Source organism: Mus pahari, chromosome 7 (assembly GCF_900095145.1).
Source record: "Mus pahari chromosome 7, PAHARI_EIJ_v1.1, whole genome shotgun sequence".
Taxonomy (NCBI): Eukaryota; Metazoa; Chordata; class Mammalia; order Rodentia; family Muridae; genus Mus; species Mus pahari.
In genome coordinates, this window is record NC_034596.1 from 30,448,543 (window position 1) to 30,463,394 (window position 14,852).

At 43.5% G+C, this 14,852-nt stretch overlaps 1 protein-coding gene across 1 annotated transcript in view; it reads left to right on the forward strand.

The window, feature by feature from the left end:
• Cog5 (component of oligomeric golgi complex 5) overlaps positions 1 to 14,852 on the forward strand; it is a 287,917-nt gene that overhangs the window by 245,798 nt on the left and 27,267 nt on the right. Inside the window, exon 19 of the mRNA XM_021202362.2 lies at positions 5,180 to 5,256. Within this exon, the coding sequence (XP_021058021.1) occupies positions 5,180 to 5,256 (77 nt within the window). The remainder of the gene's footprint in view (positions 1 to 5,179; positions 5,257 to 14,852) is intronic.

The following is a 14,852-nucleotide window of genomic DNA, read 5'->3' on the forward strand; positions in this document are numbered from 1 at the left end:
CTCCTCCTCCTCCTCCTCCTCCTCCTCCTCCTCCTCTGCTGGCTCCCTCCCCCACCAGCTTATTTGCATTCTTCTCCAGCTGGTTCTTGAGTCACTTTCCTGGAGGCAGCACTTCAAGTCCAATTAGAGTGGCAGCTGAGCAGGAGATGGCCAGAGTGAGTGCGGTAGGAAAGGGAGGCTTGCTTATTGTAATGATGTGTTCTCTTGAAAGATGGCAGCCCCCCACTGCAGCTAACCCTGGCTCACAGTGCACAGCCTCCAGTGGTGGGGTGAGCTGCAGCACTCAGAATTGTATCTGCGCCCCCCACCCCCTTTCTTTTTAAAGACATATTGCCTCCTTAGGATAAATGAAACTCTGTTACTTATGTTAGACAGATTCTTCTGTTTAGAAACGTGTTTTTCTCTGTGCTGAGTGGACTTTATAGCCGTGCAGTGCAGTAGGTTTAGTTGTGGAGGCTCAGCACCTGGGCCAACCCTTGATTCGCTGCTCCACACTGTGTCCCAGTTTAACAAGATCCTACCACTGCTCTTGGCCTGGCTCAGGAAAGACACGTTGAAGCTCGGTGTTTGTGCCCAGTAGTATTAGCAAACATTTCAGAAGGTCAGAATCAGCATTCCATTGTCTTTCTAATTAAACTTTGAACTGGGTTTTTTTTTTTTATTTCACTAGATCAAAACTGTAATTGTGTGTGAGCCCCAGCTTTCAGAGTCCAGTTTGGTTGGAAATGTTTTCTCTGGATTAGTCAAAACTCTCAAATAACATTTCCCTGAAATGTGTCTGCCTCACAGGCAGCCATTGGGGACCAGAGCCTTTTAACTGGCTCAGAATTGAAAGGTCTGTCAATTTGTAATCACAATTAAACAAGGCCACAAATCCAGAGCACAGGGTTCTCTGTGACTTTGAAAAGGGTTCTTGTGATGAAAGTCCCTGCTGTTTGGCTGAAAGCAGAGCTCAAGAAAAGGCCAACAGAAGGAATTTGGGGAGATTTTGACATGAAGTTTAGAGGTAAAGACAATAAGTGAAGCATTGTAAGGACTCTTGAAACAATCCTGACCTCCGCAGGGCGCCTGTGCAGAGAAAAGGCAGTTGTAGGCTGCCATCTGGAGGGCTCTTACTGAGGGAAGTGCCCGGCATACAGTCCCCTAAGAATTAGGTCATGAGCATGAGGTGGCTTCCTACAGGTAATTAATTTCCTGCTGGGACCACATTGCCTCTTTGTCTACACTAATCACACAACATTTCAAAAAGCCCTGAGCTTGTCCACACCCGCAGGGTTCTGCTGAGTCTCTCAGGGCAGACGTGCCCACTGTCTGCTGAAGCACCATCCCCCTGCGCCTCACTCAGCTCTCTTTTTTCCTCTGAGGGAAAGGACAGATATTGAAGTTGGAATTAAATTCTTTACTGATGCTCCTAGCAGTTTCTATTCATACATTTTCTGGTGCCCTTTAAGGGTACATTTTTATCTTTCCCACACTGCCTCAAAAATGAGTTAGAAAGCAAACCAAACCACTGTTGGTTCTGACTCCTCTTGCCTTTTCTTCTCTTTACCATTGTCAGGGCACAAAGGCCCCGGAAACATGCAGATGGGTGTGGTGGCTGACCAAGTGCCTGGTGGGTACTGAGCAGGAGCCAGGCAGGGCCAGCCAGGCGGGGCAGCAGCCCAGAGGCCTACCACCGAGCGTCCATCTGTAACCCTGCAGACTCCTCTAGCACAGTACTCCCCCTTTAAGCATGGACTTCAGTGTTTAAAGGGAAATGACTTTTCAGACTCTCGGGGTCATTATAGATTAAAAATTTATCTGAAAGATTTAGCCTTTGAAATCCGCAGAGCTCACAGTCATTTGAGGAGATAATCTTTCATACAGGAACTTTTCCATAGCTATTTAATTGTTTTAACATTTAGTCTTACTCCTGGGCTAGGTCAAAGGTTGTTTGGTTTGATCTTTTAATATAAGGAATCACAAGGGTAATAGGAAGAAAAAGATGACCAGAGTATGTCATAGAAATTACATCACAGAATATGTGCTTGGAAACCCATATATGTACACCACAGTTATTAGTGGAATAGAATTAGCCAATCAGAAGCTTGTACCAATTACATACTTACTTGTGTTCAATGCAAAGTAACTGTTCCATTCTGATGGAAACCAGAACTCCGACCAGGGCCCAAAGACTAGCCCATTAGCCCTGACTTGGGGTTTGAGAACAGTGGTCTCCAGCTGTTCTTATCTTGTCAACAATAATGCTGGCGTTTTCTTCTTTAAATTTTTATTTCTTTAGCCTTTGTATTTTAGAGTTTTCTAATCATGTAAGATTTTCCCCTTAAGACACGGAGTGTTTATTCTGAATGTTTGGTGTTTATTTTGAATCTTCTGTACCAAAAGATCGACACTGACCTAACACTAAAGCATCTCAAGGAGGCTGCCCTGCACTTCTCAGAACCCACTGCAGGCCTCTCAGTGTGCTCTCATAGCCTAGGAATAAGTCTGTGGACATCTGTATGTGTACTGTATTTATTTCAGCAATACAACTAATATTCAACAAAATCATAAAGCTATTTGGGCATGGATATTTGTGTGTTCATGTACACATTCATACATGGTTTGTGATCTTATTGAATAGTTACATTTAAAAAAAACCTTCACTAAATATGAGAATTCTTGAAAGAAAGACAATCTACTTCTAATTCTCTACCTTATTCTCACATATAATGTGGTGAAAGACCCCAGAAGAGAGGAGACCCTTACTCAAGTCTTGGGATGACGCAACCCCCCCCCCCCCCAAGAACTCACAAGAGACCATCCTTGCTGCAATTGCATGAGGTTTATTGACAGGAACCAGCGCGCTGGGGCCGACTCTTTTCCCATACGGGGTAAAGGAGTTTGGCCCCAAGTAGCTGGAAAAGGGGTATTTAAAGGAAAAACCATAACCCAAGGGGGTAGGGAGGGCGTTATTGGAAAATGCCGAAAATACCAGTGAAAAATCATAAGGGGAAACTAAAAATCACAAGGGGAAACTCCCTGCTTCTCAAGATTGTTCTCAAGATTTTAATCTAACTTTTGTGGTCGGCCAGTTCCTGGATCAGGGTCACTGAACGGGATAACCTACATTCTTGGTGCTAGGGGGTCTGAATTTTTCCTGGTTTTTCAGTGGTACCTGGCTGTGAGTAGGGAGTAGAATTTGCTTCACAAATGATAATTGATTAAGGGTCTGGGGCCCCCATTGGCAAGGAGTGTTGAGCGCTGTTTCATAAGAGCGGATCTTGTGACTGTCGCTTCCCTGTGTGCTTCTTAAATAAAGACACTGCACTAGTGGGGAATAATTTGCCCTCAGCCACTTTCTAACCTTGCTTTTATATGGAGCACATGTTTTAATCAGCTCGGAGGACCATTTTCCTCTGAGTACCAGAAACTGCAAACAATTTGCATGAGCATGTGGTAGATAAAGAACCAGGAGCCAGTTAATGTCAAGTAGAATTTCCAGTCAAAGGAGGAAAGTAAAAAGAAGTAAAACCAACATTTGCTGATTTTTTTTGCATGGGGACAGATGAATTTAATAGTTTAAGAAAAAAATTAAATACTGATCATTTCAGAATTTTTAAAGACCCATTTTGTTTTCATTTTATGTGTTTGAGCATTTGCCTTCATGTATATATATGTTTCATCTGCGTGCCTGCAGAACACAGAAGGCAGTACCAGATCCCTGGAAAAGGAGTTACAAGCGGTTGTGAGCCACCATGTGGGTGCTGAGAGCTAAACCCTGCTCCTCTCCAAGAGTCCTTAAGCCCTGAGCCATGTATCAGTACCAGCTTAGCACTGAGTACTTCTGTGTCATGCAAGCAAAGCCTATACGTGTAACTTATGTAATTATACCAAGCATGTATTATCATCTCCACCTGATTTACAGAGATAAGACTAGGTCACCTTATAGTGACTATAGTTTAGAATTCTGCCACTTACGTGGCACTGAAATCTTGAGAGCTAAACTTTATAATCACTTGGACCATACTGACTGGTAAAAATTTTCATCAGTTCTATCAACTTTGGAGACTTGCAGTGCCTACATAGAATACAGAGCATAGTCTAGAAAGCTTTTTTCTCTTGATATTTCAACAAAGACAGTGTCTTAGATAGGGTTTTACTGCTGTGAGCAGACACCATGACCAAGGTAAGTCTTTCTTTTTTTTTCTTTTTGGTTTTTGGTTTTTCGAGACAGGGTTTCTCTGTGTAGCCCTGGCTGTCCTGGAACTCACTTTGTAGATCAGGCTTGCCTCGAACTCAGAAATTCACCTGCCTCTGCCTCCCAAATGCTGGGATTAAAGGTGTGCGCCACCACGCCCAGCCAAGATAAAGGACAACATATATTTGGAACTAGGTTACAGGTTCAGAGGTTCAGTCATTGTCTTCACGGTGGGAAGCATGGCAGTATCCAGGCAGGCATGGTGCAGGCGGAGCTGAGAGTTCTACATCTTCATCTGAAGGCTGCTAGTGGAAGACTGGCTTCTAGGCAGCTAGGAGGAGGGTCTTAAAGCCCATACCCACAGTGCCACATCTACTCCAAGGCCACACCTACTCCAACAAGATCACAGGTTCTAATAGTGCCACTCCCTGGGTCAAGCATATACAAACCATCACAGACAGAATTTGAACTTCTTCTCTTACTTAGCAACATCTCAATATCTCATTTGGGCCTCTTTAGTAAGAAGTGTAAATGTCATTAAAATTTTTACCTTTTAATAAACTTAAGTGGCTTCCAGAACGTGTTTCATAGCAGTTAACATTAAGTTTAAAAAGATCACAACTTTTCCAGATTGAGGTAAAGTAATGGTTAATCTGTCAACTGATTGGCTTGCAAATGTCCTAAGAGGTCAGTAAAGCACAGGAGGGTGTTTCCAGAGAGGGTTACCTGAAGGAGGAGCCTGCCCTGAGCTAGGTCCAGCCATCCACAGCTAGGCTGCAGCTGAGAGGGAAGAAAGAATGCCAGCAGGACAGGCATTCTCTGTTTGCTGGCCACCGCCTGGTGAGCTATTCTGCCCCTCCACACCTTGATGGACTGACACCTCAGAAGCTATGAGCCCAGATAAGTCACTCTTCTCTTCATTGTTCATTTCAGGGAAACTGACAGATACAGGTCATGTGTCAGACGGCTTAAGCTGTGGACTTTCTTTTCATGTTTTAGATGGAGTTGGCGGTGGGCCCCCTTTGCAGGCGAGTGTCAGATCTGGGCAAGTCCTATCGGATGCTGAGGTCATTTAGGTGAGTCCTTACTCTTTATTATTGTAAGAGAGTCATCTTACTAGCGGGTCAGTCCTTTCCTCCTATTTGGGTTAAGCTTTATGACATTGTCAACATTCAACTTATATTCTAACAATGCCACTGAGATGGATCATCTTAGATGTTATTGTTTAAATCAGGGAACGATCTAGCATTGTATACAGTAGCTAATACCATAGTGGAGATGTATGTTTTCTCTGTTGAATTATGATTCACAGGTTGAGCTGATATGTGCTTTTTAACTTCCCATTTTTGCAGAAGCATATTAAGCAGAAACACTAGGAAATGCATTATAATTTAGGCATTTTTTTCTGAAAATTTTATTCATGTACATTTTTGTTCTTTTTGGTTTTTGGTTTTTGGAGCAAGGTTTCTCTGTGTAACAGAGCCCTGGCTGTCCTGGAATTCACTTTGTAGATCAGGCTAGCCTATAACTCAGAATCTATGTCCACCTCCCTCTGCCTCCAGAGTGCTGGAATTAAAAGTATGCACTACTAGGCCCAGCTGTTGATGTACATTTTCAATCCAACCTAGTTTGGAAAGTATAGAATATAATATAAACATACACAGCTATTGACTAAAACTGTTCAGTGGTGACCTTGGGGAATGGGTTAGGGAGCTCGGCTGATGCAGCTGGCCACCAGGTCAAAGGGGGAAGAGTGAGCTAGTTCATAATTATATATAATGATATATAATAAAATATAGCAACTTAGTGACGTTGTCCTTTCCACTACGTACACTTTGTTCTGAAAACATCACATAGCTTAATGACTTCAGTAGTAGATGCTAAACATAAGGTGGTAGTGCTCATATGGCTATTTATTCGGTAGATTTCCAGATTTTTCACGTAATAACCCATAGAAAATATCACACTAAAAATGTGGCCAACCCTATAGGCTGGAAAGATCTTCATAGTAAACATGTATAACAATGTTGTGAGTTCAACATACTACATGGAAGGCTTTTACACAAACTGACCAAATGTCCAAAAGCACAGTGATCCCTGGGCATATTCCTGTGAGACAAGGTGGAGTCCAGTGACAAGCTTTCTGAAAACTGGCTCAGTCTTGGAAACTAGTCAGTGAGTAGTATGCCCTCCTGATGAAGGCTGTGCTCTCTCACATCATCAAGCCACTGTCATAGCCGAGTAGTGAGCCAGGATTGCCGACAGGGACCATGCGTACACCTTACCTTGCCCATTTCTAGTCAACAGAATTGCTTTTTCAGTGTCGGTGGCACAGCCTGAATTTTGCTATTTTTGCAGTGGAGAATCACTGCACGTATGTCCACAATTGCAAGAAAACGTCACGTGAGATCTGTATTTTTCAGAAATATTCTGTATGCCTTCTTTAGATCTGATAAGTTCTTTAAAATAAATAAATAAATCTCTAAGTTTTGTGTTAAATTCCATTTCTGTACTAAATTGAAAGTTTGTAAGGGTCTAGGGTAACCAATCTGTTGTTCTGTGCGAACTGTAAAAATAATCACATTGAAATAACTGTGCAGTCATTTCCTTGAGTAAGATGGTGATACAGTTTAGTAGTAACTTTTCTGTTACGGTGATAAGATAAAGCGTCGTGACTAAGGTAATTTACAGAAGGAAGAGTTTATTTTGGTTTATGGTTCTGGAGGAAAAAAGTCCAGCAAAGCAGGGAGGCAGAGCCACAAGCTACAGGCGGGAGACAGAATCTGAGCGAGCACACTGGGGCGCTGTCGGGCTTTAACCTCAAAGCCTGGAGCAAGGCCCCGCCTCCTGAGCCTGCCCAAGCTCCACGTACGTGGGACCACATGCTCAAATATCTGAACTTTCGGGAAGGGTATTTTCATTTAAACCACTACACATAGCAGGCTGTGCCACATGATCAAATGATACCCAGGCTGGGTCAGTAAACGTTCTGAGGGCATTGTCAAGTAGCTTTTGGTAAAGATCTGAGAAAAAACTATTGACGTGACGTTCATTTGCTACATTAGAACTAGGCTCTTGTTTTCATGTTTAGGTTTTATTGTATATATATTAAAATAGTGCTGATCTTAATATTTGCTGAGATAGGATGGCTTTTAAATTTCTGTGACAGTATGGAAAAATAAAATCTGAAGATAAGTTTTATGTAAGACTGATTAACCACTTAAGATGGGAAATGTCCCATTAACTTTCCCAATTTTTATATGAGAAAAGGAATGCCGAAAGAGCTGTCAGGCTTGGGTAACTTCTTCTTATACCTACTTATAGAATCAAAAATAACTGTTGACTAATCCATATATTTTAAAATTATACCTTTTTCCATAAATTAATTTATTCACTTTACATCCCAATCACAGCCCCCCTTCTCCCAGTATCCCCCTCATTACAGCCCCTCTTCCTGTCCCTGCCCCCCCCCCCCTTTACCAACCCACCCTGGCCCATCCTCTCCCATTGAGGCCAGACAAGGCAGTCCAGTAGGGAACAGGATCCACAGGCAGACTACAAAGTCAGGGACAGCCCCCACCCCCTCTCTCTAGCTCTTGATAGAGTAGTAGTCATTCTAGAGCTGTCAGACTTTTGACCATGATGCATGGTAAGAGGGTTTGGGGCTTTCTTAATTCTGTTTGGCTTGTTGATTTTTCCTGGTTTCACTATATGACCCAGGATTGAACTTAAAATTCTCTTGCCTCAATCTCCTGAGTTCTGGGATTATAGGAATGTACCACATAGCTTGCCTGTTGTTGTTGTTGTTGTAATTTAGAGCTTGGCCTGGCACTATATGCCTGTAATCGCAGTTTTCACTCAGGGGAGCTCAAGGGCAGCTTGAGCTACAGAGAGACCCTATCTCAGTAAAACAGCGACTGAGTATAATTGGAGAGCAAGCACTAGATCAGCTTTTTACCACACTTGAGTTTAATTCAGGGTTACCAATCCTGCCATACATTTGCATGCAAACCTAGGAACTCAAGCTTATATTATGCATGTATATGCAGAACCATTTATGTACACTCCATAAAACATTTCATTTCGTATAGTATTCTCTGATATGTCTCCTTGGTTACTTTAACCTACAGTGGTTTAATGATCCACTGATGTTTGGTTCCAAAGCTTTCCATTGCCTCCCAGGGCCCTGACTCCTGAGCTGCAGTTGTTCTGCTGAGTGGGCAGTGTTTTCTTCGCTCCAATCCCTGAAATGAAAGCATGCGGCCCTTTCTCCTGGGAGCTCCTTGCTGCAAACAGTCCCTGGCCTCCCAAGGCCGCAGGCCTATAAACAGGATTGCATCCTGCCTACAGAGAACCCCACATACTTGAATTAAATGAAAAATGTAACGAGATTGATTCGTACCAAAATACTCCTACTGATATGTCATTCTACAGAAATCTACGGAGCTGATGCTGGCTCGTAGCTATTTGATCAGACTAGGGTAATGGTATTAAACTAGGTTAACAATTAAAATAAAACCACGGTATATTTAGGATGTTCAAACCCAGGCCTGGTATATAAAGAATGTGTTTGAGGCTCGACGAGAGGGGAGCTGTGAATAGGTAGTTGGCTCTGCTTCTGCCAGTGCTGCCATTGAGAAAAGACAGGTTCTCACAACTTCTCTGGGCTGGCACATGGAAAGGGGGTGCTTTGCAAAGCTTTCCTGTGGGATATGTGAAGATAGAAAGCTAGCTCTGAGGTCTGCTTCCTAGGCTCCACAGGGGACATGTTCTTTGTCCAGGAGAGTGTACTAAACCCCAGAAGAAATCTCTTCTCATCACCTAATCATAGGCCTGTTTACTACTTCACAAAACTTATTAATTACATACTACTCTTTTCCAAGACAAGTGTAGAACAGCTGCGGCAGATGGGCCCTCCCCTCCCCTCCCCTCCCCTCTCTTCTCCCCTCCCCTCCCTTCTCTTCTCTTCTCTTCTCTTCTCTTCTCTTCTCTTCTCTTCTCTTCTCTTCTCTTCTCTTCTCTTCTCTTCTCTGTTCTTTTCTCTTTTCTTCTCTGCTCTTTTCTCTCTCTCTCTCTCTCTCTCTCTCTCTCTCTCTCTCTCTCACAAGGTCACTGTATACTAGAGTTGGTCTGTGTAGCCCTGGCTGTTCTGAAACTTGCTCTATAAACCAGGCTGGCCTCAAAGTCAGAGATCTGCCTGTCTGTACCTCCAAAGTTCTGGGATTAAAGGTGCGTACAACCACTGTCCAGCCCTAGGACCCATGATTTTTTAACCTGCGTCCTTTCCATTGTTGCTGATCCCTCTAACAAGAGCTAGCCATCAGCCAGTAACCCTGTGCATGCTGCATCTTGGCTGTCATTTACAGGTCATTCAAAGTTACTGTTCCACCATTTCCAGGTGAATAATGGACAGTATTGGATTGGCTCTTAAAATTTTATAAAAACAAAACCAAAATATTCCCTAATGTAACACTAAATTAAAAACAAATCAAAAAATAAATAAAAACAGGCTACTGAGGAGGTGATTGCTGTGGCCCACTGTGCCATAAACACTGCTGTGTGTTAGCATGGAGAAGGGAAGCAGAACAAACTAGCAAGTAGGTGGGCATCAAAGCCTTGTCCTTTACAGCACCAATGGCTTATTTTTTTTTCAAATTTCCTACTTCAGCTTTACTTTTTAGTGAGAAAAGCCAATAATTTTTATTGTTGAATTCCTCATATTGTTTTTTTTTTTTCCCTTGGTTTTTTGAGACAGGCTCTGTGTAGCCCTGACTGTCCTGGAACTCACTTTGTAGACCAGACTGGCCTCGAACTCAGAAATCCACCTGCCTCTGTCTCCTGAGTGCTGGGATTAAAGACGTGTGCCACCACTGTCTAGCAACCTCATATTGTTATCCCATCTAGAAATAGTAGAAGAGTTAAAGAATAATATAACATCCATGAAAATGTTTCCTAACAAGGTAGGAGGCAAGGCAACCAGTTCCTCAGGCATATTATGGCATGCACAGGAGGCCTCATTCTGAGCAGTCTGAGTTAGAGGCAGTGGAGCAGGAGAGGGCAGCAGGGACTCCTTTGCAAGGGAGGACAGTGCTGGGCAGATCTTGCTCCACTACAGATCTCAGCTACAGGGCTGCTCCTCCCCCACCCCCCAAAGCCCTAGCAAGCTCTCCCTTTCTGAAGCATGCTGCCATCTGCCTCTGGGCACTCTCTCTGATGGTAACATCAGTGGACTAGGTAATTAAGCCAGCAAGCTTCTTGCATACATTTACATTTTGCTGTCTCCATTAGAGTCCCTCTGGCAGCAGAAACCTTTTCATAGTTAGGCAGAATGCTGCCCCAGAAAAATGCTGACATTCCTGGTCTTCCCCTGCAGGCTTTGCATTTTCTCATGTGACACATGTGTCAGAACTGTCAAGACCCCATTCTTGCCTGCCTCTCCGCAGTCTGACATTAACCCCTGAGCACCAGATGCCTGAAGACTCTGACTCTTGACATTGTCAGTGTGGATGCCCGTGTAGATCTGCGAGCTGACAGAGAAAAGCCCAGAGACACTGGTTCTAAAATACAGAACCTGCCTTCCAGCAGGCCCCATTGCCTTACCCCTGAAGGGACAGTTTCTTTCTGAAGTCTGCAGCCTGCATTGCTGGAACCTTCTTTATCTTAGTTTATTAGATCAGTGAAAACAGTCAGGAACTGGGGCTGGGCTATGCTGGGGCTTTCAGAAAGAGACAGGGAGGGCAAGCAAGCCCCAGCCTCAGGAGGAGGGAGGCAGTACCCAAGAGAGCGAGGCCCCTTTGTGCTGGCTCCTTCCAGGGAGATTGGTTGACCATACAAGTGCTGCTATATCTGACCAGGTAAAGAAAGCCATGTCCATATTAATAAAGGGAATAAGTCATCAAACGTAGGAACTCTGTCATGAGTACTGTATGCCAGAAAAATGGAGGAACACGTGTTTTTCCATAGTGTAAGAGTTTATTGAGTAACAGTCCACTACTCCTTGCATCAGTTTGCCGGATTGTCTCCCTACCTTAGCTGTCTCCCTACCTTAGCTGTCTGGCTGAGGTGAATGCAGGCTCTCTTATTCCAGTCTTAATTACTAATGTTAACTCAAATCTTAATTGCTAATATTAACTCTCATATCAACACACAGGATACAATAAATGTATCTATATAGAGCTACACATATATGTGATTTGCAGAACATATACAAGGTAACGAAGCTATACAGTAGTACTACAGGAACTTTTCAGGAATGGGTGGATTGAAATGTATAGAGATAAGATGCATAAGTGTTTATAGATAAGATGAATATATTGATAAGATAACAAATCCAAACCAACTTCAGGGAAGAAGCTGTTGCTATAAAGATCAGGCTGTGTAGCCGGGCGTGGTGGCGCACGCCTTTAATCCCAGCACTTGGGAGGCAGAGGCAGGCAGATTTCTGAGTTCAAGGCCAGCCTGGTCTACAGAGTGAGTTCCAGGACAGCCAGAGCTATACAGAGAAACCCTGTCTCGAAAAACAAAAAAAAAAAAAAAAAAAAAGATCAGGCTGTGAAAGAGTCAGAGTAGAAACTGAAAATGTAGCCAGCTGCGGGGTCACAAGAGCAAAACCCAGTGTGTGGAAGGAGCAGGGGGCTAAGTCCAGAGGGACATGCATACGCATGAGTGGATAGCAGTGGGCCATGTCCACAGTGGAGGACCGAGCTGGGAGATGACTGGGTCTTCTCCACCTGTATCTTGATGCATATTCCAGGTAACAAATGACAGGTTTGTGCAAGCCTCTGGCATGACCATGGTAGGAATAGTCTATTTTATGGGGTTCACGTGAAGGAGTTACACCCTCTCTTGGTCTGGCGTGTCTGATCCATTCTTGGGCCTGGTTTTACTGATACGTTTTTAATGCACTCTTGTGCCCCTGCTATCTCAGTTCACCCCTATTCCTTTGTAGGTTAGCTTCATTTCTCCTGCTAGGAATAAGTCATCATCGGTCTGTGCTGTGGGTGGTGTTGGTGAGTCCACCTGCTGCATGTAATTATCTTCCATTCTCAAAATGGGAGTCAAATCTGTTTGTAAAATGGAGTCTGTCAGGGCAAGGTACCGCGTAACAAGCCAGTATTTTACACAATATGAAGTGACTTAGAATAGGACCTGGCCTGGTCTCAGCATGCTCTCAGTTTCACAGAAGTGTAGACGGTCAGATGGGGGCTGGGGAGATGGCTCAGCAGTTAACAGCACTGACTGTTCTGCCAGAGGTCCTGAGTTCAGTTCTCAGCAACAACATAGTAGCTCACAGCCATCTCTAATGGGATCCGATGCCCTCTTCTGGTGTGTACAGCTGCAATGTACTCATATAAATAAAAAATAAATAAATCTTTAAAAGGTCAGATGGGTCCTGCTGCAATGATAATGAATGACTCAAGACCCTAATTTTTCATAAGTCATTTAAACTGAAGACCAGCAAGAACAACTACAAAACTTCAGACTTAAGCTATACTGCAGGTCAAATGGACATAGCAGGCATTTGCAGAATAGCCCATCTAACAGATTCAAAACATATGATCTGCTGTGTGACCCCCAGAAACCTCTTAAAACAGACCAGAAAACAAGTCTTGACAAATACGAAAGAAGTAAAAGTTTGCCATATCTTATCAGATTATAGTTACTACAACCAGAAACCAGTAGCAATAGTAACTATAGAAAATATACAGATATGTGAAGACTGAGAATACACTCTTAAAATTTTTATTATTATTACTGTGTGTGCTCAGACATACGTAATTTGGCAAACATATGGAAGTCAGAGGATAATTTATAGAGTCTGTTTTCTCATTCCACCTTAACATGGGTTCTAGGGCTTGTATTCAGGTCTCCAGGCGTGAAGGGGAGTACCTTTACCCACTGAGCCGTCTCACTGTGTGTGTGGGGGGGGGGGCTTGCGTGCGTGTTTGCATGCATGTGTACGTAGGCGTGCATACACTCAGCCATACACACTATATAACATTTATGTATGTATTTCAGGTGTGGTCACATGTGCTGTAGTATGTGTGTTAGGAGTAGAAGTGCACGTGTAAGAGCTGTTTCTCACCTACCACTGTATGGATTTCAGGGATTAAACCGAGGCCATCAGGCTTGGCAGCACATTCCATTACCCACTGAGCCATCATGCCAGTTCCCTGTCAGTACATGCTTGAATGACCAATGGGATAGCTGAAGACATAGGAAGGGCATTTGAAGTTCCTAGAATCCAGTGAAAGCAAATGCACAATCTCCAGAACCTTTGACCTCCGCTAGAGCAGCTCTGGTGAGAAGCTTAGAGCTTTAGTGCTTATAACAGAAATCAGAAAGTTCTCAAGTAAAAAAGCCAACAGGATACTTCAAAGTGTTAGAAAAACAAGAGCCAGCCAAACGCAAAAGCAGCATTCAAGATCAGAGCAGGAATTAATGAAACAGGCACTAAGAGTAACATATGAACCAGTCAGACAGAGTTGGTTCTTTGAACAGTAACCAGAAAAAGAAAGGACCCAAGGATCATAGAACTGAATATGAAAAGAATGTTTATTCTAGACTCAGTGAGGTGCCCAGGATCAGGGAGCACTCTGAGAACTGGTTCCACAAAGACTAGAGAAGAGTCTAGACATGGATGATCCTAGAGATGGGGCCTGCTAAAACTAAACCAAGTAACTGTAATAACTCAAAAAGACCCATAGCAGTCAGTGAAGGAAAGAAGAACACGTCTTCCAACAAAGGGCCCAGGACCAGATGAGGTCACTGCCAATACTAAAGCCCTCTTGGGAAGAGCTAACCCCTGTACTGGTCAGACCATTCTGCCAATGGGAAAGGGGAGGCAAACTACCTAACCCACTCCACTCAGTACGCAGCACTATCCTGAAACCAAAACTAGGTAAAGGCAAAACATGACACTGTAGTCAGACTCCTTGATAATTACAAAAGCTTCATGTATATGCACATATGTGTGGTTGTGTGTACATACAGGCATGCGTGCGTGTGTGCGCGTGTTTAGGCCAGAGAATGCCCTTGGTGCCATTCATCAGGCGCCTATCATCCTCAGTTTTGTTGTTTTGAAGAAGCATCTCTCACGGGCTAGGGCTTGCTGATGAAACTGGTTGCCTAGCCAGTCCCAGGGATCTGCACCCCCTCTGCGCCTCAGTGCTAGGATTATAAGTACAGGCCACACGCCCAGATATTTTACACGGTTCTGCAGCTAGAGCTTAGGTCTCCGTGCTTGCAGTAAGCACTGCACAGATTACACTATTTTCCCAGGCCACACATACAAAAGATCTTCTTAAAATTGTTTTAATTATTTTATGTGTATGCATATATGTCAGAGTTTATGTGCACCATGTGTGTGCAGAAGCCTTTGGAGTCCAGAAGAGGGCATGGGATCCTCTGGAGCTGAAATAACAGGTGATTGTGAGCTACAGAGTGGGTGCTCAGGACTTAACCCAAGTCCTTTGCAAAAATAAATGGTAAGCAGCCTTTACCACTGAGCCATCTCTCCATCCCCTAACATGCTTAATAATTCAGTATTAAGAAACTGAATTTAAGCTGGGTGGTGGTGGCGCACGCCATTAAACCTTGTCTCAAAAAAACCAGAAAGAAAGAAAGAAAGAAAGAAAGAAAGAAAGAAAGAAAGAAAGAAAGAAAGAAAGAA